Below are 25,174 nucleotides of genomic sequence, written 5' to 3' on the forward strand. Positions count from 1 at the left end.
CTTTAGATTTGAATGAGGCAAAATAACATGCTTTTTCTCTCAAATATATTGTTATAATCATTTGTTTCCGATGTACTGTAATTATTTTCAGTGTAAAAATTAATTTGGTGTTCAACAAGTCTTTTTTCAAACTTGAGTCTTGAAAAAGAGGGGGTCGTCTTATAATCAGGGCGATCTTATATTCGGGCCAATACGGTATGTAGTAGTGGTTTCATGGTTTCACCCATCTCCCACTATCGAAGAACTTGTGCACTTTTGTTCGCATCACTGTTTATTCAGCGCATTTATGATGTGCAGTTACTCAGCTAGCCATGCCTACACCTTGAAAATGCCTTTTCCCCTCAGATAGTTGGCTGGAGTGGCTGCTGTACAGCGCTTCCTCGTCCGTTCTGAGTGCACACACCCCAGACAGAAGGCGGAATTGTTTGTTGCCGGTCAAATTTGAATGTCATCATGTGGACTTGGGTGTCCGGTTGGCAAGGCCGCTTTACAGCACCTGGTTGTCCGCCATGTGTGGAGGGATGCGTGGAAAAGCCCCGCAACAACCCTGTGAAATATATTCCAGCAACAGCGAGCATCGCAAAAGGAGAGGAAAAGAAGTTGACTAAACAGACAGCGCGTAGGCTGCGGCCTCGTGCTGGCATGACTGCATTTGAGACATTGGATGCTTTTGCAGCTCAAACAAATTCATGTGTCGATATATTTAACATCCCCAACAACATAGCAGTCATTTTTCCAGGGCCGAGAAATGGTATTTGATTCACGGTTCGCATTTGAGCGGCATGAGGTTTCATTGCATTTAGTGGACACCAGAAGCATTTGAGAGTGGAGAGAATAGTGTGATTTTTCACAAATTTGAAGCCTCATTTTGGATCCATTACCTGCTGTTTTAAATTTGGCAGGGATGTGAGCTACACTTTTCTCTGTGGTACGTCAGATTTGCAAGACAGATTTTCACTATATAGGGACTTCAAACGGATGGTAACAAACTGTTATCGTCATCAGTCACATTCATGAGTCGGGCTCTTTTTTTGTAAAACTGCAGTTTAAAAGCAGCCATAGAGCAAAGATTGACCATCTTTCAAATTTCACATTTGTGTTACCTGCACAAGTATGCAAATGCATATAAGAAACATAAATACATGATGGATTGGTACACGCAGAGCAAAAGCCTCCTAAACTAAAATAAAGCATAACATCAAATATGAGGTTCCATACCTGCTCCTTCTGCTCTGTCCCTCTCTTTAGTGCTCAACCCACTCCTCAGTGTCATACGATATGCGTTTTGTAACTTACACGAGTCTAGTCAACACTGTGTCATATGCCGAATGCTCCAGTTACATTCTTAATCTTTTTAAAGAAAAAAACAATGATGTCGAGGTAAATTTCGAACCTAACCTAATCTAATAAATAAAAGCATAATATAGATTCTCTCAGGAACAGACCTGTGTGAATGCTGACGAGGACCTCAAGCAGTTCTTGCAAGATTGGAGACCCTAGCATGTATTGTTTACAGAGGTGAATTCATTTAAAATTTTGATGTGTTACTGTCAACCATAGGATTCTAACTTTAATCTAATACTGATAGGAGTGAGGAACATAACGCAAGGAAATAAACACTTGGCTCAACGACTCTGCTCCAAATCTAATGAAGACAATCATCAGGGAAAATATGAAAAGTAATAGTGTTTCTGTAAATATTTTTCTTTAATTAAGGTTTCAAGCACTAAGACGTGTTAAAAATATATTTTTTTAAATTCAGTATGTTTACGTTCGCCACGTTGCTCTGACGTCATCACGTTCTTCCTGGCTCAGACGTGATGGCGCTTCCTGATTGGGTTATCCCGGTCGCTGTCATTGCATCTTTCGTCTCGCTATGTTTATTTGTTCGCTTCAGACGCACCGGACTGCTACTTTGGAGGAAAATATTTAGCAAAATAATGGCTCGCACAGAGAAGCCATTATTCAGAATAGCGTAAGTTTGTTCTAACGACAAAAATGTACTGTCGTATCCTGTGTTGTTGGTGGTTCATTCGCTTTAGCGAAGCAGCATCTTCTAGCGTTAGCTCCAAGGCCATTTAACAATACTACAAATATAAATGTATAATTTAAAATTGGTCGCAGCAGCTAGTTAGAGCAACTAAGCCACTCTATGTTAATGTTGTATTCATTTTAAAGTTTAGCCACCCGTCATGCAGTTTGCTTGTCAGTTCTGTATGCACCGTCCGTAAAAGGAATTGAATTATTTACGTTACTAATATTACTAGGAACTTATTATAATCCTAATAACAGACACAAGGAGGAATACAGATCATCATGGTTTCAGATATTGACCAATGTTTTGATTTGTCCGTGTTTCATTATTTGCCTTTTACCTATACAGTAATACGTTTTAAAATATATATATATTATTTTTCTTTTTATTAGGTACACACTGTACACCAAGACCAGTCTTGGCTACATGTTTTACAAGCGGCAGATGAGGAAAGCCCGAGAACGCTACCCGACTGGACACTCTACAGTTCTGCCTGTGCAATTTAGTGGTACGGCCTGGATGTCTACATGTTTCATTTAGGTGACATCTGTCAAAGGGCAGCTGCTTCATGGGTTGCTTTTTGGCTCTGGCATGAAATTTGGGTGCTCTCACTGTGTTTGTGTGATTTGAAGACTCTAAATTGGTGTGCGACTGCGTGTGTGAATGGTTTTATGTATGAATACATCCTGCCTGTCGCCCAAAGTCAGCTGCGGTACGCTCCAGCTCACCATGACCCAAATGCGGATATGTGTTAAAGGAAATGATTGGCTAGATCTGTCCAATAATACATGATTAAGTCTGTTACAAGTGTATGTTTTGTCCTTTGCACTCCTACAGGTATGAAAATCATTCCCATCTCTGTGCTGTCAGACAACTACAGCTATATCATAATTGACACCACCTCTGGCGTTGCGGCGGTTGTAGACCCGGCAGACCCTCAAACTGTTCAGGTGTGAACACACTGCTGTGCAGAAAGAAGCATCACATTACTTAACATTTCAAATATAATGCTTGCCACACCTAATTCCTAGCGCATGGACTTATGAGTTCTTCTGTCATGGTCTTTGTTCTTGAAATAATTGTTGCATATCTGCCTCACAGTTCATGGGGTTTGAATCTTGTCTCCGGCCTTAACTCTGTCGAGTTTGCATCTTTCCCCGTGCGCCCATGAGTTCTTGGCTTGTTTCCACATTTTGAAAACATTCATGCATGAATTGAATTGATTAAATATGACCTGTGATTGGCTGGCAACCAGAGTTTTTAATGGTTACCAGCATCTCACCCAAGCCCACTGCTCAAGCTCATCCGTGACCTGAATGACAAGCACTGTAGAAAATGAAATATAATTTATATTTATATAGATCAATTACCAAATAATTTGCGAGCCACTGGAGGTTATAACAGCTTTCTCATCCTTTTAGGCAGTGCTCGAGGAGGAGGGAGTGATGCTGGAAGCCATCCTCTGTACACACAAGCATTGGTGAGTTTTATTGTTATTTTTAGCATTTTATTCTCTCAACAACAAACATGGACAAAAAGTATGCACTACAAAAAATTCAAAAGGCGCCGACCAAAATAATTCTATCTCCCACCACTAAAGAGAACAAAGTGTATGCAGAAAAGTGGTGAAGATTGCACGACTGTCTGTGTCCTATGTGTTGTGTTATTTTTTTAATTTTGACTTCAAAATGGCGCCGCGTGAGTGGCTGCCTTTCCAGCAGCTCCTGTATTTTGTTGTTCTGCTTCTTCCTTTCATAACTTTGCTGCTGTGAATCGGGAATTTCTCCATTGCGAGACTAATAAAGGTTTTCTTATCTTATAAATGATTAATTCAGAATTTTGTTTAATGTACTGTACATGCCCATGAAGTGTACACTGTAAACTGTCAGGTTTTATAAGTTTCCCACCCTCAGTAAGCTTCAAATATATCAAGTTTGACCAAATTGGTTTGCTTTCCGCAAAATCAACTGGATGAGTTAAAGGGAATTGTCAAGTCAAATCACAACATCCGGTTGCCACTGTCTGTGTTATCTGCAGGGATCACAGTGGAGGGAACAAATTGCTGAAAAGGCTTCATAGATCATGTCGAGTTTATGGAAATGTGGCTGATAACATTCCTGGCCTGACACAGTAAGTTCCAGCTTGCTCAATATAGCACACATGAGCATAGTGCACGCACGTAGACCTCTGTGTAGGCACACACCACATAACAACTGACTTCACTGTGAGTTATTATGCTCTGATAAACTGCACTTGAGTGCATGTCGTAACTGTGTTTGTTGACAAGGTAGACAATGTCATCTATTTTCCCCCCTCTGAGTAAATCTATCATTTTTGGCTTTTCTATGCTAGCGGTATCTGCTTCCCAGTTGATGTGCTGAATAATAACATTTATTTACGTTCCCTTATCCAAAGGGCCAAGGAGGATCTAATGTCACTGATTGCTTGTGTAATGGTGGTTTTGTCTTTTTAGTCCTCTGTCACACAAGGACTCGGTAACGCTAGGGTGTTTGCACTTCAAGGCCCTCTTTACGCCAGGACACACAGTGGGCCACATGATTTACCTGCTGGATGGCCGGCCACTAGGGGCTCCATCAAGTCTTTTCTCTGGTGACCTGGTGTTCCTCTCAGGATGTGGTAAATAGGCTTGATATGATTGATTAAATAATTTGATTGCAAAAAGAGGTCAAAGCGAGCTACCTGTCTCAAAGCTTTTCAGGGGTTGTTTTTCTATATGAACTAATACAGCAGTTACTCAGACTCACGCATCACTTCATGTAGAAATAAGTTGGCATGATGGCAGTGAGCCAGATGGAAAGAGTGCAAAAAGACAGCGAATGTTCAAAGTTTGAGATCATTTCATACTTGAAAAAGAAGATATAGTGCAATATGTCTACTGCCAACAGACCACAACAGCAAGTCAAGGATCGTCTACACAAAGTATCGATGTTAGTTAAGTAAATATTGACAACCACTGCTAATGAGAAGATATTGTAATCCCTCCGCCCCTCAAAAAAAAATGGTCAGGGGATGTTCACAGCATGTTCTAAATAAAATGAATCATACATTTAAAAAATATCACTTCAAATCTTCAAGGCAGACATTTTACTTTGACTTTTTTTTGCAATCCAGTGATTTCACTTATCTAATAAACTGTTTCAACCCTAAATACGGTATTTAAAAAAACAAAACAAATAAATGTGAGAAAGTGGCCGATATAAAGGACTGCTAACTTTTTCGCCTCGTTGACTGTCCCTGTCCTCCCCAATGAGGTCTTCCTCTTTGCCACAGCCTACAAGACCGACCCTCTGCAGATCAATGTAATCAAAACAAAAACAAGCTACTTGTGTCAAGTACATTTTTTGTTGTTTGAAGGGAGGATATTTGAGGGCAGTGCCACAACAATGCTGTCATCGCTCGACACTGTTGGCTCCCTAAATGATGATACTCTTCTTTGGCCTGGTAGGAAGCTTGCTGACATGCACACACACACACACACACACACACGCAAACACGTCAATGTCATTTTTAATGTTCTACGGATGCGCACGAACGCAATTAGTTGTCATGGCTTAGCTGCAATTATTCCGCAATTAATGTCAGTTTCAATGCGGAGTGTGCACTTAAGTGTTATTATGCTGGTAGCTAATGTTGTTTTTCTTCGGGCCACGTGAATGCGTGTATGCTGGGTGACCCTCAGGTCACGAGTATGCCATGGACAATCTGCTGTTCGCTGCTGAGGTGGAGCCACGCAATGCAGCCATGGAAAATAAATATCAGTGGGTGCTGCAGCAGCGAGGCCAGAAGCGGTGCACGGTGAGAATGATACATCGCTGTCCTCGTCATACTGTCCAAAGATTTTGTAGATCCCGGAAGGAAGGCCTTCTCACCTACCAGTGTGTCAGGGCTGGTTGGCGTCACACGTTCTCATTGCAAAATAGAAATTTGCACAGAATGTTCTATACACAGCACCACCTCAAAAATACTTTGCTCTCCAACTACTGTCATTATGTATGTATATTCTTTTTTAAAATTATGATCATTTTGAAGGCTGATGAGACCTTTGAGTGCACCATAAAACAAGACAAAGCCTAAAAACATCGGTGCACCAAGCATCTTAAGGGCTCACTTGAATATGAGCCGTGCCAAAATGATAATATTGCTCAAAAACACTTGACATTTTAAATTGCACTGAAGCACTTCAAGCAGTGCTCAATTCCATCAATTGAAATGCTCTTGAATCAAATCACATATTTATGTAGCACTTTTAATACATTAAAAAAATCAACATAAAGTGATTCGCTGAGATAAAAACAGATGATGGATATAACAACAAAAACACACCCCAACCATCCCCACATGTAACCAGCCACACACAGCACATATTAAGTGATAGTGCAGAGAGAGACATGGCAAGGCACCAGCTGAGAAAAAAAACCCTGAAATCCTCTCCTTGCTTTTCAGTGTCCTTCCACTATTGGAGATGAGAAGGCATACAATCCTTTCCTACGCAGCCACTGTACAGAGCTCCATCTGGCGCTGGGACTCCAGCAGTTGGACGACGAGGACTGGACTCAGTTTCGGGCTCGCGTGCTGGAGGAGCTGCGCAAACGCAAAGACCAGTTCAGCCGAAGATGATAAATAAGAGCTGATGTCAGACAATGGAGCAGTGGATAAAAGCCATCTTATCGTGTGGTTGCTGCAGGGATGGCAATTTTCCGCGGATACGCGGAAATCCGCCGTTTTATTTCTTAAATTGATCATTTTTGTGAATCGTCTAAATCCATTGAGAAAATTTTAGGGGGGGTCAGGTACCTTATCGTCGAGTTTTCACGAGCTCTCCCGATCAGTCTTTCCATCTTCCGATTGTAAACAGCCCTGCGATTGGACGTGTATGATGTCTTACTTGTTGTGATTGGTCGCCCCGTCCAAGCCACGCCTCTTTCTGCTTTTTTCATCACTAGCCATTGCCATCCCTGTTGCTGAGGTTTGCGTTAAAACGCAGTCAAGCCGAACATTACTGTACTTTCCCACAACTTGCATCGCCATCTCGTCACAATGTCATTATTTAATATCACTAGGAATTGTGACATTGTGATCGGCATATTGTGATCATACTGTTTGATGACATTTAGTTGTGTCAATTTGCACACAGAGTGTATATACATCGCAGGTACAACCGGATTACCCTCTCGAAAAGGGTTGACATGGAAAATTTCAATTGCACTGTATTGTTTCCTGCACAACCTTTGTTAGTTATACAACAAATAATAAATACTGTATCTTTGTATTATCCCTAAGCTTTTGTTAGACCATATTAGGTACATTTCGGTTTAGTGTGGCTTTAGTATTAGTGAACGCATATTAGTTTTTCAAAATATTTTCCACAGGAATGTTCAAATGCAAAAGTGTTTTGCTCAAGTGCATGTTTTTCCCCTTTTTTTTGTCTTTACGCATGTCTTTTATGTGCTGAGTTTGTTTTCAAGAGAAATGTAGATGAGTGCATTCATTTAATGAGAAAATATTCAAAAGCTTCCTTTTATTGCCAATATTTCTCTCATGAAGCAAAAAAAAAAAGAAAAAAAAAGATAAACGATCAGTGAGCCTGAGCGCTTCACACGCATTGTTCTGTGTAGTGAGAGCTACCTGAAATGTAGTAACCGTAGTTCACTTTACTAGACGTTCGTGACTTAAGTTTATATGGTACGGTACATATTGTTTTGAAATGGATGGGACTAATGTTGCACTGTGAGAGGATAATGAGATGCCATCTTAAATGTGATGTGACTGACGTTTGCATTCGACTTGCAGTGTAAAAAAGAACGCTTTCATAAAACAACATTACGTTATTTTTGGAAGAACCTTTGTACATATTGAGACACATTGTGTATTTGATGGTTCTTTTTACTGTGACACAAATGGCTCTGTGTAATACGACCGTTGAAATTTTCTTGCACATGAAGCATTTCAGTTGACTCTTTGATAAAGATAATGTAATGCAGCCTGTATCTGTGGGGATGAGAAAGAACAAACCTGGGAGATATGAAAAGATTCGAGTTTTTGCCGTAGAAGTTAAAAACCAAAGAATGTCCCCTGGTGACTGTTGACTAAAATGTTATTCTGGTTGTTTGATGCTGTTGCACATCTGATTTGCATATGTTTGAGTTCAGAACACAACCGCACGGGAAACAGTTTGACTTTAGGTTATGTTTTAATGAGGAAATATTCAAGTAAACTTTTCCACTGGAACTGTGTCAAAGGCAAGCATTTGTGGGCTTTCTAGCCTGACAGTTGACTTGTTTTCCACTTCTTCCGCGACACTCAACACATATAACAAATAGGAGATATTCTGCAAAGATAAACATTCACACATCACAGCACCACACTGTCAAATGGCAATGGTATAGGACCACAATTGGGATGTTGTATTGCTGTGCAACCTCACTAGAATGAGCATTGGGGCAATCTAGTATTTTCCACGCATCCATTTAAATGTGATATTTTTGAATGCAAGTGAATACATAAATGATAGAATTAGTTGATGGTAGGGTAGTGGTTATTCTCTTGGCTTTGGAACCAAGTTGAAAGTAAATCATTATAAAACTGCAAATTAAGAAAATGTGGCCCAATAACATTTTAAAAGTACAATTTTGGCCGACAGTATTAAGACTCATTTAAAGCATCTTGATACCCATCCGGTAATAACGATTTCAAATACAGTACATGTAGAGTTATTTGCACAGCAATGCACTCCAATCCACAATCCTCTCCCGGTTTTCACATAGATTACGTCACATTTGTATGCGGAAGTAGACCACTGGAGTAGCTGCAGTGTGTATGTTCGACACTTGTCAAGTGCAGAATCAAATCACAGCTTGTTGTTCAAAATGCTGAAGGCGGTAATTTTAATAGGAGGGCCTCAGAAAGGTGAGAATAACGTCTTGTCTTGTCGCTAGAGTCTGTCAGCGGTTTGTCACTTATGGGCTGTTAGAATGCTAATGCTAAAACTCAATGCTGTATTAGTAAGGTTATATTTAGCTGACGTGGCGGAACACGAGCAACTATAACATTTAAAATGTAACGAAATAATAATCTGATGACTAGTCGACTACGGGAACATAACATCGCTGGTCTTAGTTTGTGTAAAGAATACCTTACTTGCTATCAGAAATACACGACACCTGTTAGTTTGCTTACTTTTCTATCATTTAAAGCGGTATTATATTAAAATGCTCACAATGCTGTACAGTCATCAAAATATACGGGTTACGACGATGACCAACTGCAAAAACAAACAAACAAAAAAATAACAACAAAGAAACCAAAACAAAAAACAAAACCCACAAATGAAAACAGCCGCACAGAATATAATAAGATAATATAAAAAGAGCCACTCCAGCGATCCTACTATTCATATGCAAGCCATTAAGAGGCACACATTTCTCAATATGTGTTTAATTCTGTGTGCTATGTTCCTTTGCAGGTACGAGGTTTAGGCCACTGTCATTTGAAGTTCCCAAACCCTTGTTTCCAATAGCTGGTGTGCCCATGCTGCAGCATCACATCGAAGCATGTGCCAAGGTGACGGCATTGCCAAGCTTATGGCAGCATTCCGATTGGTGGAAGTCTTCTGTTTGTCAATTTATTTTTGTGTTTTTCCCAAAAGCTATCAAATATGAAGGAGATCCTGCTCATTGGGTTTTACCAGCCTAATGAAGAGCTGACAAGATTTCTTTCAAATGCTCAACAGGAATTCAAAATTTCCATCAGGTAAACAGAAATTTAAACCACAACACTGATTTAGCCCTTGTTAAATTAATTTAATGACTCAAAACGCAACCTATAATATTGAACAGTTTGTGGCACGGCTTGGAGATGATACACACTAAAAAGAAGACTTCATGAAAAGAAAATAAGCAGGACTGACATGAGGTATACTTGGTTGGTGACACCTAAACTGTAAACCACTAAGTTCCACTGCGCACCAAGCAACTTGGCTAAACACAACTGAACTCTACAATTGCCAAAACAAATTGACTCCACGACTCTCAAATGCATATCAGGCAATGGACCCTCGCACGCATAACCAATCAGTGGCTGCACTCGTGTAGTTTGGAGACTCTCCACACTTTTCCTTTTAGCTACAGTTGCGTAAGAAATAATGACTATCATCGAGTATTATTGTAAACACGATATACAGTATACAACTAATATCCTGAATTGGGTCCGCTCGGTGGCTGGCTTAATCCCGATACACTCCTGTAAATGTGTTTTTGTTGTGAAAGTCCATGTGATGCAATATGGCATTTTTGATTGGCTGCTACATGTGCGACACTGCATTGCCGTTCACCTGCGATTCACATTTTAAATTACAGCAAAACAAAAAGCAGAACCCCCCCAGGCTGCCTGACAATTCAACAGAATTTGGCCGCAAACCTTTTTAATAAATGAAAAAAAAAATCATAAATGTTCTCATTAACAGCATGCATTTTAGATTGAGGCCTGGTCAAGAGCACCTTGTGGATGTGTTTTAATTCTCCTACCTTCTGGTGTTCAAGCCAAAAGTTTTTGCCGAGAGCATGCAATGGCTCGTACCTGTTACGGTACTAATGCTACCTCATTACATTGTTTGTGGTGTTTATGAAGAACAGTGACCTGAAAAAATGCACACCAGCACTGGTGTGAATATGCAAATTAAACATCAAACAAGGAACTCCGACAAGGATGGGATTGGAACGCATGCGTGCACAGCACAATGGATGAGCCATTCCTCGCCTGAAGCACTCGGCCAGGCCACCTCCTCATTCAGCCTTTCCAAACTGGCATACTAATCACAGCTCGGTTTTTCTTGTGCACTGCAGGTATTTGCAAGAATATGCAGCCCTGGGTACTGGAGGGGGCATCTATCACTTCAGAGATCAAATCATCGCTGGTGGCCCCCAGGCTTTCTTTGTTCTTAATGCTGATGTGTGCACCGCCTTTCCACTGACAGAGATGCTCAGCTTCCAGAAAGAACACGGAGAACCAAACAGCTTTGTTATACTCGGAACAACCGTGAGTTTCCATGATTGGCAGTTTTTTTGTCATTTATTAAACATTTTTGTCTCCACTTTTATGTAATGTTCTCGAATTGGAGACCTTGTGTTATTATTTGGTTATTCAGAAAGATTTCACATTGATATATTCTGCTATTTCCTTCCTCAGGCAAACAGGAAACAATCCCTGAATTACGGCTGTATAGTTGAAAATGAGGAAACAAATGAGGTAGATGACCTCCCGGACTCATTTCCATACATACTCATCCACCCATCACTGTTTCCGATCCCAACCTTAACAGGTTTGTTTACTCATTAGGTATTGCATTATGTGGAAAAACCGAGCACATTTGTGAGTGACATCATCAACTGTGGCATCTACCTCTTTAATCCCGAGATCTTCCAGCATATTGGAACAGTCTTCCAGAAAAATCAACAAGACATGCTGCTGTGAGTTGTGGAACCGCCTGTCTGGGATTCGTGGGTTTGTGTGTGCACACGCGTGCGTGTGCGTCTATTTGTTTGCTTTATGATTTTGGTTGTCTTCATTTGTCTCTTTTCCCTTCTTTCCCCCCACTATGATTTTGTGTTTGCCCACACAATCATCAGTTTTCCATATGATGGGTAAGTGGGTACCTGTCAACTGCACTGTGTGGTTGTAGAGTACAAATAGGTTGCTGTGAATTACCTGGCAACAGTGTGTGTGCTTGCATAGGATGCTTTGTGATTGCTGTTCATGCTCTTCTTTCGCTGTCCTTTTTTTTTTTGAGTCAAGAGTTTCAGTGAAACATTATGCTCAAGTCATCACAAAAACAGGCAAAAATAGATTGTTTTGGGTGTTCCACAAACAGTTTTAAGCCTCTCAAAACGTTTTTCCTTTGGCTTGGTCTTGACAGCCAGCAGACATTTAATGCAACCCTCAACACAAATGCAGGATAATTAAGATATCCTTTATTTGTCCCGCAATGGGGAAATTAAATTATAATCGCTCAGGATAATGTTGGAAAGACATCCAAAAACGGAACCTGGCTCGCTTTGCTGAGAAGGGGTGAATGCTCAAATTTGATCCCAAGACTAAAGTGTGCACCCAGCTTAAGACTGGAAACAAGTCTCGTAGATTGTCCTGTGGATGTGATCCATGGAACAATTCAGCAGCTCACTTGTAAGCATGCGGTGATTGTCATTAGTTATATTTTTTTTCCCTTTCTGCACTTTGTACTGCTGCACTGTGAAGTTGGCAAATATTTTTGTGGCGACATCCTGCACATGGTCAAACTATTACTTGATTCTTGAACTTGATAAAGTAAATATTTGTTTTGAATGAAGTGCAAAAAAAAAAACTGTACTCTGGTCCCTCATAGATGGGGAAAATACATGGGATATTTTTCGGGTGAGTTTGGAGGTTGTACTTTGTATTTTGTTTGTGTTTTGTGTGCTCGATGTTGTGCCCCAAAGTCTTGAGGCTTGCCAGACAAAAGCGAAGCTGTACTGCATACTTAACCAGGCTACAATCCACCTACATACAAATTACCACTGAATCAGCACAATTTCTGATCATAGAACTCGGAAGGAATGAAAGTAGATGCAGGGCAACATCTCACAGGGATGACATTGCCTCCAACCATATCGCCTCCTTTGGTAAATCTCCCATTATGGATGGAATCCTTAAACATGTTCTTTTCATCAATATTTAACACTCTGTTTCATCTCTCGGCTCTCACAATACACTTTTAGAGAGATACTGATTAGTATGGAGAGCCATCCACTTAAGGTTTTGATCAAATGTAGGATCGGCTTTGGTTTGAACCCCGAGCTGACAAGTGATGCGTTTTAACTCTAATCGCGCTTGCATTCAATTCTGAGCGCTGGTTTGGAGAGTGTTTGATGAATTTTTGGGGGGCTTTTCAGGTGATCATCCAAGTGGCCGCATAGATAAAAAATCAAATTTAGACTGAAGAACTCTTTTAAAAAAATATTCTGTCAATCAAAATATTTTAGGATTTTCATAGTACCCTCAACAAAGTGATATACTGTCCTGCATATGTAGCAGGAAGCAAGTACAGTGAGTGATTGGCTGCAGCTAGCGGTGATAGGCTGCGGCCCTCTCATAATGAGGACAAGCACTACAGGAAAAAAGATGGATGGATATTCTGTGCGTTTGTCCCCAAAATGCATCGTTTTTTCAGCCAACTGTAATTGTTTTGTTGATCCAAAAAACAGATCCTAACTAGATTTAAAAAACAAAACTAAACGTTGCAGAGTTTAGTTGAATGGCTGACAAACGCTCTGCATCAACTCATCGAAATCGATTCTTACTTAGTTTGTGTGGGTATTGTTTCATCCCGGAGACTCCATCATGCGGTACGAGTGCACAAGCACTTGTGTCCTGTAATCGAAGGACTACAGTCAAGTTTTTGTCTCTGGCAGAGAGGAAACAAACAACGGCTGGCACAGAGCAGAAGCCATCAGGTTGGAGCAGGACATTTTCACCGCCCTGGCTGGACAGGGCAAACTCTACGTTTACAAAACACTCCGATTCTGGAGCCAGATAAAGTCGGCGGGGTGAGTCAAACATGAACTTAATCTTCGTCTACCCAAACGCTTGTCAGTTTGTAATATTTACTTTTATTTTTTTTTATCAAGCATATACCAACCACTTTAGAGTCGAACTGGTAAAGTGTGTTTAATATGATTCAGATTTTTCTTTTCTTCCAAAGGTCTGCAATTTATGCAAGTCGATTATACCTCAATCAGTATAACAAATCCCATCCGGAAAGACTGGCCTCAAATAAAGAAGGGGGTCCTAAAATAAGTGGTACGGCTCATTGCTCCGTTGTATCATTGGCTTCAAACATTGCGCCGACGTAAAGTCTTTCAAATCGCTTGTTCTCTAGGTAATGTCTATATCCACCCTACTGCCAACATTGACCCCACGGCTGTGGTGAGCATAATTCAACATGATTATTTCATGAATGCACAAGCACCTCATGTTGAGGACGGATTAAAACGAAAGCGATAATTGCAATGTCATCAATTCTCGCCATGCAGTTGGGTCCTAATGTCACCATTGGTACTGGTGTTACTATTGGTGCCGGGGTTCGAGTTCGGGAATCCATTATCCTCCATGGCGCAACTCTACAGGTAAGTCCTTCCAAGTCAGTTTGATACCGTTGAAGAGCATGGCTGCTCTATTGCAGGCTTAAGAGAGAGCGCTTCATGTGATCACTTTCCAGTTGAGTTATACTGACCAGAGACTATTGTTGCATGTATTACCAGCCCGATGCAAATGACATATCTTTAGCCGTTTTTGCAGCTCTCTGTAGTTTGGGATTTTGTTTTAAAATGTTGACTGCATGTGAAACCTTTCAAAACAGCAAAGCTCCTCGATGATTTACGCAGTCCCTGATTTGCAAATGTGACTTGGACACACACACACTTAAAAAGATTCCCCAAAGCTCTTGGATCTCAAACCCTGTTTGACTGTCATGATTTCACAACCGGTTTGAACAACCTTTGCAGTGTTTTGTCATCGTTATATAACCGACTTGGCACACAAAGCAAATCATCGGTCATAAGTGTGGAGAACACAAACGCAAGCAAGCAGCTCATGGCAGGCAAGCCACACAGTGTGTTCCCTCTTTACCCAAGAACAAAATTGCTGAATGGCCCGAGAGCAAAGACAAAAACAACACGTCAGAATGAACAAGTACAGTCGAGCGCAACACTTTATCGTAAATGAGAATGCAAGGAAACAGGGGAGCTATAGAGACTAATGACAAAGATGAGACACAGTTGGCAGAAGACACGACAGAGCTCTGCGGACGAGACCGGGTAGAAGTAATTACACGAGCACAGGAAAGGAGACTGTGCACAAGCAAAACAAACACAAGTCCAATTGAAACTCTGCAGTCCTGATGGGCCCGTCTGAGAATAAACGTACTGCAGTTGAAGCATATTTCTCTTCCAATATATATTACAATAAAGGGCAGCACATCTGCCTTACAGTTATGATTCCAAAAAAATTTATGGATAGAATATTGTTAGTACAGTAGTTTGTCCAATGATTATGTCATTGTTCAGGCTGATCAAATGTCCCCTAGCTATAATTCATGGATTGTATTCTGTTTTGCCTACAAAATGGTTTGCCATTGAATTATTTATGTTTGAATCGATATTTTCCCTCCAGGACCAATGCTGTGTCCTCCACAGCATTGTAGGATGGGATAGCACGATCGGTAAATGGGCGCGTGTCGAAGGAACTCCCAGCGACCCAAACCCCAACGACCCGTACGCAAAGATTGACAGTGAGACCCTCTTCAGAGAAGGCAAACTCACACCATCCATCACTATTCTTGGTAAGATTTCCTTCATGTTTGCGTTGTTCGTTTTGTTGTTCCACTTCATTTTTTTTCCCCTTCTTGTCACTTGCTTGTCGTTATAATACCACACATCTTTTCATATTCACCCGCAGGTTGTAATGTGTCCATTCCCAGAGAGGTGATAATCCTCAACTCCATTGTCCTGCCACACAAAGACCTCAACCGCAGCTTCAAGAACCAAATTATTCTCTAGCTAATCTTCCTCACGCTGCGTTTCCTCTCTGTGTCAGTGGTGAGGGACACACACTACACGCACCTCTGAGTAACTGTATATAACATGTCAGGAATGAAGATACGGGACATTCATTAAGCTGTTTTGAAAGATAGATTTTTATGTGTTTGTCCTCAAGGCTTTATGCATTACTGGGTGTCAGCGGTATTAAAGAAAGAGCAATCACAAACGTTGATTCACCTTGAAAAGTGCTGTCAGGGGCCAACGTTATTAACTTTAGCAAACTCTTCAATTACCGTCAGCGCAAGAGTAATATATTTGGTGGATGTTAATATGATGTAAAAAGAGTTTTATAGATGAGCACATCATGTTTCCCCAAGGACAAAATATACAGTCCGCCGCAAGAACAGTAATTGTAAGTAAATAAAAATTACTGACTAGTGACTGTGGGTAAAAATTGGAGGTGATTATTTGTGCCGCGCTTTGATTAAAAGATTTTAGCGCATTAAGTGTCAGTGAAAACTGACAAAATAAATCAGCGACTAAGATATTGAAATTGCAATCAAGTAGCATTGTGGTTTTTTTTTTTTTTTTTTTTTTTTCTGTGTGTGCATAGCAGGAGGCAAAGACTGTCAAAAATCAACAGCACGTGGTTAAATTGAGCATTTGCAATCACTGGAGGAACTGTACCCATCGACGCGTACGCCATAATAGCATTTACTGTTCTTTAATTAACTCTTCAGCCACCGTGATCACTTCTGCACTTTAATTTCAATAATTGCGAGGTGATTGAGAAATAGAAATCGATATATTGGAGCTGTCGTCAGTTTTACTTGCCAATTCGTTTGCCTTAGTCCGTCCAAGTCGATTCTGTTAAAACGGCAGCACATTAAAGTGATTCGGGTTTTCCAACAAATAGTGTTTCTTTGAGTTGTGTAACTTGCACTGACGCTGTTAGTAACATCGTCTTCATGCCTTAACTGTGCTACTCTGGACAGCCAAGGTTAAAAACAAATGAGTGCACAAGGTGACTGCTATTTTATGTTTTTCACTTGGCCCAAACGAAGTTGACAGACTTTTTATATGTCCTGTTTTTGTTCTGAGTGTCAACCCCGGCGCCCCTCCCTTGGACACGAAATTTGTTTTTCTTCTTGAAAATGAAAATACCGGTAGTCACAGTAATTTCAAGGAAGGACAACCTGTCAAACACAATCTAGTCAGTAAAATAATTCCGAAGCGCCACACTTCAGAACCTTGCAGGTGGAAGTGTCTTAAAGGCGGGAATCACTGAGGGCTGCACTACCTTATGTGCATTTGCAGCATCCATCCTTTTTCGATAGCACTTCCTCATGAGGGCCACGGGCAAGCTGGAGCCTATACCAGCTGACCGTATGAGTCCACCCTCCCTCTCCCGATTGTCGCTCACAAGCCATTATTAATTTATGTATCGTAAGCGCACTCACACCGAGCCCTACCAAGAATAGCAAAGCAATGCAAGTCATTGAAGCTCTTCCAAAACGTTTGTAATTGACTACTTTAAAACTGTAAAAATACCACTCACTATGATCCAAACCACCATCATTTCAAAGTCACATTGATGATTTAGTAATGCGAAAAATGCAATTGCATTATTTGCCTTTCAAACCAGCAATTTCCAACCAATAATGGGACATCTTCTGTTTGTCATCTTGAGCTTTTTAATAGCCAACCAGCAGAGCAAAACTATACACTAGAATCTCTGTAATATCGATATGGGATCTGAGATTGTGTGGCGTTTGCATGCTCTTCCCGTACTTGCCCGAGTTTTCACTTCGGCTTCCGCCACATGCATATTTTGCATTCTAGGTTCATTGCAGACTCGAGATTGTCTATAAGTGTGAATGTGAGAGTATGTGTGGCCATTTGTTGATGTGGGCATGGCGACCAGTCCTGGGTGTATATCGCCGCTTACCCAAAGTCTGCTATAGGCTTGGTTCCAGCTCAGATGTGGCAGAACAACTTGTGGAATTCTGCACACTCGCAGCAAAAGCGGCAAAAATTAAACGCACATTGCTTTGATGGGTTGTTACCTGTAAAAATGTTACTGTTAAGCAACATACACTCAATTAGGCACTTGCCAGTGCGATCAATAAGAGGTGTCTAAACACATACTATACCCACGGTGACCCACTGGTTCCACTGCCCTTGCTCCAGTTCCCCCTTGGACTCTATAGAAAGTGAATGGATGGATGGATGGATGACTGACTGCTGCTGCTGCATCCTGCACATGCATTGTTAATGACATTACCATCCTCATGAAACACCACATATGTGGCCTTGGACACTCTAGTGAGTCTTAAGCGGTATTGACGATGAATGTATGGAAATCAGTCACCTCCCCCAGACAAATTCATTATGATTCCTTTTAATGTTTTTCCCTTTTACTAAAGAGGAAAAAAAAACCAAGACTGTTATGATGTTTATTGTATATTGTGCCTGTATTTTTTTTCCGACAGACATTAATGTTGTTTTCCAGCTTGACAATGGAAGTGCTCACAGTAATATCAGGAAAGCACAACCTGTCAAACACAATTATGTCAGTAAAATAATTCGGAAGCACTGCACTTAAGAACCTCGCAGGTAAAAGTGTCTCAAAGGGGAATCAGTGAGCGCTCAGCTTCCTTATGTGCAACTGTTACATCCATCCATTTTTTTGTGTCACGCTTGTCCTCATTCGGGTTGCGGGTGAGCTTGAGTCTATACCGGCTGACCTTGGGGAAAGAGGGGGGGCACACCCTGGAGTCATCTCCAGTGAATCGCATGGCAGCAATTGTAGTGTTCAAACCAATAATTAAGTATGCATTTTAATAACAATGGGTGGGGGGACAAAACTGAATTAGAATGGAGGCTGCACATCACTAAGTCTTGAATGTTCCATTCAGTAATGTTCAATACATTAACAGCAATACTGTTGAAATCAATTTGTAGTGTGTGTTGTTTGTTGATTTAGACAATCGGTCCTCACTTATAACCCAGAAATACTCCTCAAATGTAAATTGTATCCATTATTCTCACGATTGAGATGTCTAAGGCTCTAACATAACGTTAAACATGTAATCATTTATCGGTATGTACTGAAAGTTTGATCCTACCTACTGTACCGAAGCGTATATTCAAATGCAGAAAATCATTAGGGTTGAATTAATAATCAGTTCTGACCATCCCCACCAAAAACAAGTCAACCTTTTGTAAAAGACCACGTTGACTACAAAAAGTAACGCTTGTTAGACTTCAAAGTAGTTGAAGTATTTCTCAAATCTGTGGCTTATGCGATTATGTTTGCATATCAAACGCGGCACATGGCTGATAGGAATAAAATACCTGCTGAATTCACTTCAAAGGTCCACTTTTGCAATCCATAAACAACTTCTCTCAAACAAGCACTTCGCCTCAGGCACTCAGGGAAGGAGACGGAAAGTTGTCAGAACAAGACCCACGGGAAGGAGATCAGCATAATGTTTATTTTCTACTGTACTAGCTTCAAATAAGCGGAGAATGTACAAAACCGTTTACCAGTGGGGAACATCTAACATTAAGATTAACAAAGGCAGCAAATTAATAGTGGATTAGTCATTATTGTTTTTTCTTATCGCCTGTTTATAGCATAATCGCAAATGCACTTTGCACCAAGCACATCTGTTACGTGATAAGAATAATTGGCTGCAATCCCAGTGGCAAATCAGAATGAAAGGAATCAAAAGAAAGAAAACAGCTCCAGTCATAAGGGAAGTTGTTTCTTTCTCAGTTTGTTTGCACGTATACATGAGCGTGCGTAGGTCTGACACGAGAGGCCTGTTGGACTATCGGCGATGGTCCAGGGATGTTTCCACCTGAGAAGGCAGGTGGAGGGTCTGCATGAGCGTCAAGTGAGAGGAAGATGCCTAACAGAAAGCCTAAAGGGCTGACAAATGAGCTGTCAAATAGGAACTGACATCTCCGGCTCACATGGTGAGGAAAAATAGCATTTGGCTGTCGGGCATCGCCAGTGAATGCTAATGTTTTGCTAAACTGCACTGTGAAACATTAAAGAGTGCCAGTTCCCTCACTCCCCTAACAGGTGTGAAGCAGGTGTTTTTGTGGCTTTCAAACGTTGCGTTTCTGACAAATTCAACGTGGAAATTCCCCCGAAGTGATTAGCGTACCAAAGATGAATTTGTCTCAAAACTCTGTTCAGTTACCGGTAAGTTGCATTTATGCTCCAAACACGGTGGCATGTTATCAGGACTGTTGTGTTATTTGCAGGAATCAGTCTGCACATTTTAATGAGATGCAATGTAAGAGCTGAATCAAAACTTTTGCCTTAAGATCGTTTTTGATTGACTGCGTCAGGCATCTGGTACATTTAGTGTTTGCAGAAGTAAACGTGATGCAGTAACGCTTATATGCTCTTTGATATGATGCGGTGCAATTCTCCACTGTAATTTGAAATACTATGTGCATCTTCTAAAGAATGTTGTGAAAAACCCTGACAAATTAGATTTTTTTTTTTTAAAAGGCAAATGTATATGACGAGGCTTCAAAAAGGTGAAAAATAAAGCTGCCATCTCATCAAACGTTTTGGCCTTATCTGCCAAGTGAATGAAAATACGCCCTGTTTTAAAACGGATGCTACTTCCCCTAGTCACGTTCTTGAACCTACACTGGCCTACACGTTTGAGCAGTAAAAACAACTGCCTAAAGCCTCTGGTGACTGGAATATATTCCACTGAGTCATTGTAGGGCTTTTAACACCAGCGAGAGCCGCTCACTTCGTTGCTTGGGAATTTAAATAATGAAACCGAGCTGTTCTGTGAATTAGCAACCCAAAAAGATGCATTTTTGGGTTGCTAGCATAGCTAGCTAACTGCACGTTGTAGTGGCAAATGCATGTTTGTATGTACAGTAGTGGGGAAGGAGCGACTCATGTCGGACGCCCAAATGCTTCGCTGGGAGCCGTTTTAGCCATCCCCCACAAAATCAGGGAAATTGAAATGGTCAAAACAAACCAAATATCCCCCCCCAAAAACTTTAATGCTATATCTCTAAAATTAAGTATGATATGGTTTTGTCTTTGCACATATTTTCAGCAATTATCTTGAAACACGAAGAGTAGAACCCCATCTTTGATTTCACTGTGCAAGGTTAAATGAATGTTAAATTTACTGCAACTTATACAAGATAAAACACTTCTTACTCCTAAGTGGCAGATATGTGCTGTTGTGTTTGCAAGCTGACAACTTTGATAGGACTTGTGCGTTTTTTTGAAATTGTGTTTTTCACACTGTTGAAGACCGACGAGCTAAACCCAATCCGAATCATCGCTGCGAAAACGGCCTTAGTTCCACTTCTCAGCAGAGTGAATTTTCATTACAGTTTTGGGCCGCTTTATGCCGTGTCCCTCTTTGGTCAGTGCTTCGAACAAGGGATTTAGCACAAGCATCGGATGAAAACAAGAGAACCCATTTCAAGTGGACCGGTGCAAGGGCATGAGCACGTTTGCAAAAGCCTCTTTTGGCAAAGGCTTGCTCACACAGTAGACACAAAAAGAAAACGTGTGAAATTATGAATATTGTAGCCTACAGGTTGCTGGTGCTAAAATAAGTGTGTGCTATTTTGCCATAATTGTGACACAGTCTCACAAATCTCAATAATCAATATATTGGAAAGCTAGGTAGCTGAAAATGGGGAACTGGTAAATAAATGAGTTATTAAGCATGTTTCCACACCGTCTGTAACTGCAGAGTGGTGCAAGTCAGGAGCAAAGAGTAAATGACAGAGGATGCCCAAACATTGCAAATAGATGATTGGAAATTGCAAATTCCTCATTTAAAAATGACAAAGCTGGAGGTCCAAACCATTCTTTTTCCCAATGGCTCGTACAACAGTTATACACAGTGAAATAAATGAATACGAACATACTTAAGATGTCTTCAGTCACTCGGGATTTAAAGAGTGTTTCATAACCCCCTATTCATGTTTCAAGCAGAAAGGCCAGTGAAGCCAGCTGGAAAGCTTCTTGCTTCCCACCGGAGGGTAGTCCACGATCCAGGAGGAACCTCGTGCAATATTAATTTTGACATGCACAACTAGATCACTCTTATCATCAAAATCAAAAGTGGTTAGTCAACAGAACCAATATGCATGGCAGTTGACAATGCTTACCTGTCACACAGTAATAGAGAATGGCAATATGTGCTTATGTACATGGTTTCTATTTAGAGAACGATCCTAGCTGTGCCTCTTTAGTTTGTTGAAGTCGGAGCATATGGAGCACAGTGTGTCTGGTGCTCTTGCTACTGCTGTGTTGGCACATGTTTGGCAGACATCCCCTGGAATGTAATCGAACTTTCCACTGTATATACAAGTAGATGTCTTGTCAAAGCACATTTATGTATGGTGTGTTCCACCCCATCAACCTGTGAAGCTTCCCGGCCTCGGAATGACTTGTGTGCTTTGCATATTATCGCCCACCAGTGTAACTTTCGAAAAGTATGCACTACTGTTCAAAAGTTTGGGGTCAGTTGGAAATGTCTTTTTCTTTTTTTTTTTTTTTTTTAAAGATCACAAGGGTTTTTTTGTTTGTTTTTTTAAACCACATCAGGGGGAGTATTATTCAGGGGCTTAATAATAAAAATGTTTCACATTTTAGACATTTAACAGTACCTAGGCACTACTAGAATCACTGATTTACAGTGCATTTCATACACAATGGATTATGTTTTTGTCTAGGTTACATTTGGTTTTGTTCCCTCGTGCCTTTTTTGTCCACACCTGTTCTCGTTATCCGGGTCCCTTGTGTTTAACCAATCGGCTCCCTCAACCCTTTGTGTCTTGTCCAGGTGTTTCTTGTTGTCTCGTCACTTTGCTTGTATTTAGTTCCCTGAGGTCTGCCAGTCTTGGTCGGATCATTGTGTGTGTCTGTGTGCCCCTGTCATGTTTTGTTTCTGGCATAGGTTTTTGTTACTTTGGTTTCCTATGGTTTTCCGGACTTTGTATACAGTACTTCAGTTTTTATTCCAGTGTCCTCCTGTTTGTATTTTTTGTTGAAGACATTTTGCTCAGGCCACCCTACTCCACCTGCTAATGAGGATACACAATGTCAAAGATGGCTGGATGAATCTGCCAGGTGTTATTTTGGACATTTTTGCATGATCAAACGTGACGGTTCTGAAGTGTCCATTCAAGAGAAAAATATGATAGATTTTCATGGTGCTTGATTAGCTTACGTTACTGCTTAATGCAGTGTAGCTAAATTCTTTTTTACTTGACTGCACACTTTTGAGTTTTTAATGATGGTAAAAAAAAAAAACATGATAGAGCTAATATTTCACCCCCAAGAGAATGAGGCTCATTAGGAAGTACAAGGTGGTAGAGGCGACTAATCACTGAAAACTCAATTAAAATTTGAAGAGTAAGTGCTAGTACAAGTAAAATGTAATTTTATTTTTATGAATGTAATCTACCTAACTACTCTTTTTTTTTCACCTTTCTCTTTATGTTTTTTCTATCCAATAGAGGGCACTATGGCTGTTCTTTGAATTCAGTCATGTCCTGTTGCTCTTTGTGTGACCTTCTTTGGACCACAGTACATAATATCCAATGTTCAAGCAAAGCAGAGTTACATCTGCATGACTTCATGGCACTCCGTAAAGCATCTGCAGCACAGCATCAGTCTCGTATCCTTCCATTTGCATCCCCACTAGAAGGACTGCCAAAATTGTACATTTATACTGCACCCAACTTTCTGATTCGAGATCTTTGCGGGAAATAGTACCACGTTTTTCTATGAAAACACCAGTTTCAATCCTTTCAGCTGTTTTCAGTTGTCATTTGCGTTTGATGGAGTGTATAACTGTCACTGCAGCTATTTTCAGGGGAAACATTTTTGACAGTGAAGTATTTTATAAGGAAAAGACACACTTCACACAACACTATCATGAAACAGCTTCAGGACCGGCAATCTATTTTTTCACAGCTTTTGTTTGTTTTTTTTTTTGTTTTTTCAGGGACATGCTAACCAGGCCGAAATGCACATAAACAACAACAACACGGAAGGGAAGACCCATATCGCATCAACATAAATAAACAATAGATTTTTTTCGATTATGCAAATGGTCTTTGGTTGTCGGCCGTGTTGTTAGTTGAGATTGGGAGGATATGTTGGCCTTGAAACAAAGAGTGGACTAATTTATCTTGCCTTTGCTCATGAGTTAATATTGGCTGTGTTCAGAACGTTCCAGTGTCGTTACATGTACTAAGATGAAGACTAAAAAGATAACAAAGCATAATGAATCTTTGGATGCCAGTAGCAACGACAAGGCAAATAGGCCGAGATTATAACTAACTACAATCCAGTGTTGACATTGTGTGAAGACAAGTGGAAATAAAATTAAAACCGTTTCACTGAATGGTCCGGAATAGTTGATAATGCTGATTTTGCCAAACGTTGGCCTCATGGCGAGATAGCGAGATGTTCCACGAAGCTTATATTGTAGCAAGAAAAAGAAAACATTTCCACAAAGCTCACAATGTCATTAAAACCTTTAATTAATATTAAACATTTTCAGAATACATGGCAAAATGATAAGCCACCTGATTTTAACCTTCCCACAACAGACTGAGTTGATTATTTTTTTCACCTACAGTATATTCTCTGCGTTCTCCTGTTAAAAATGTGTAAACCGCGATTAAAACATGTTTATGACGAGTATCTCCGCCAACGGTCGTACAAAACTGCTTTGCGCATCTTAGGCTGTTTGCTTATAATTACTTCTCCATATTGAATATTTTGAGGAAGAACCAAAAAGGTGATGAAATAATGATGCAGAGCAGTCTTCAGAACTTTGGGCTGCTCGCTTCTGTCTTGTGAAATACACTCGTAAGAATAATCTCCCCTTTCTCCCCTTCTGATCAAGGTCAGAAAAGGTTTTATTCTCACATGTCTCGAAAAGATGATCCTGAGCGATATAACATCCTGCTTTCTGGGGTTTATAGAGAGATTTTTCCTCCTCGGGCCGACGATCGTAAATGTTCGAGCCTGTTTGATATTTACGATGGCAACCCCTTATGTTTGGTCAATGCCAATGTTGGGCTGAGCCACGAACTCCAGGAACTTGTGACGTGAAATGGAATGGAAATGACAGTCGATCAGGAGGCGGCTTGATGCTCCCCACGTTGCCAGACACAAATAGAGGAGCAAGGTTGTGTTGAGTACCGTGTACAGTCTACCGCCCCTCCCCCCACATTTACTGTATCCCTGAGTGAAAGTCTATTCTGAAAAGAATCCGCTAATTCTACTAAACATACTCTAGCTACCATCCCGCCCTCCTGTTATTTATGTTTTCTTTGCCTTCCAAGTGGTTGCAGTTGTTTATTGCTTTCCTTAGTGGTCATTTGTTTGCACGGGTCTCCAGAGATTCACATGGATGCCATTTCTTTTTTGTTTTCCAGACATTGTCGGTCATTTTAGGTTGAGTCTGTTCCTTCAGCCCAGCGGCCATCTTCTTCCTCATTGCTCACAACTATTGTCATCCTC

General features: G+C 40.6%; 2 protein-coding genes across 3 annotated transcripts; both read left to right on the forward strand.

Moving 5' to 3' along the window:
• The first annotated feature begins 1,820 nt into the window (after window positions 1-1,820).
• On the forward strand, window positions 1,821-8,284 carry pnkd (PNKD metallo-beta-lactamase domain containing). Its single transcript, XM_086122985.1, has 9 exons — window positions 1,821-1,975; window positions 2,428-2,543; window positions 2,873-2,985; window positions 3,457-3,515; window positions 4,073-4,165; window positions 4,509-4,672; window positions 5,411-5,497; window positions 5,736-5,851; window positions 6,500-8,284. The coding sequence occupies exons 1-9, from the start codon at window positions 1,821-1,823 to the stop codon at window positions 6,671-6,673; spliced, it is 1,077 nt and encodes a 358-aa protein (XP_085979111.1). The 3' UTR covers window positions 6,674-8,284.
• Window positions 8,285-8,840: 556 nt separating this feature from the next.
• Window positions 8,841-16,537, forward strand: gmppaa (GDP-mannose pyrophosphorylase Aa). Of its 2 annotated transcripts, XM_086122983.1 has the most exons (13): window positions 8,841-8,962; window positions 9,519-9,616; window positions 9,702-9,805; window positions 10,897-11,089; window positions 11,240-11,299; window positions 11,390-11,520; window positions 11,680-11,694; window positions 13,498-13,632; window positions 13,788-13,885; window positions 13,965-14,011; window positions 14,119-14,211; window positions 15,257-15,425; window positions 15,542-16,537. In XM_086122983.1, the coding sequence occupies exons 1-13, from the start codon at window positions 8,923-8,925 to the stop codon at window positions 15,640-15,642; spliced, it is 1,284 nt and encodes a 427-aa protein (XP_085979109.1). In that variant the 5' UTR covers window positions 8,841-8,922; the 3' UTR covers window positions 15,643-16,537. The 2 variants fall into 2 exon arrangements, with proteins under 2 accessions (XP_085979109.1, XP_085979110.1); XM_086122984.1 differs by lacking the exon at window positions 11,680-11,694.
• The last annotated feature ends 8,637 nt before the right edge of the window (window positions 16,538-25,174 follow it).

The sequence above is a fragment of the Hippocampus guttulatus genome, chromosome 11, assembly GCF_054856545.1.
Source record: "Hippocampus guttulatus isolate MCC_2025c chromosome 11, RoL_Hgut_1.0, whole genome shotgun sequence".
In the NCBI taxonomy this organism is placed as follows: domain Eukaryota; kingdom Metazoa; phylum Chordata; class Actinopteri; order Syngnathiformes; family Syngnathidae; genus Hippocampus; species Hippocampus guttulatus.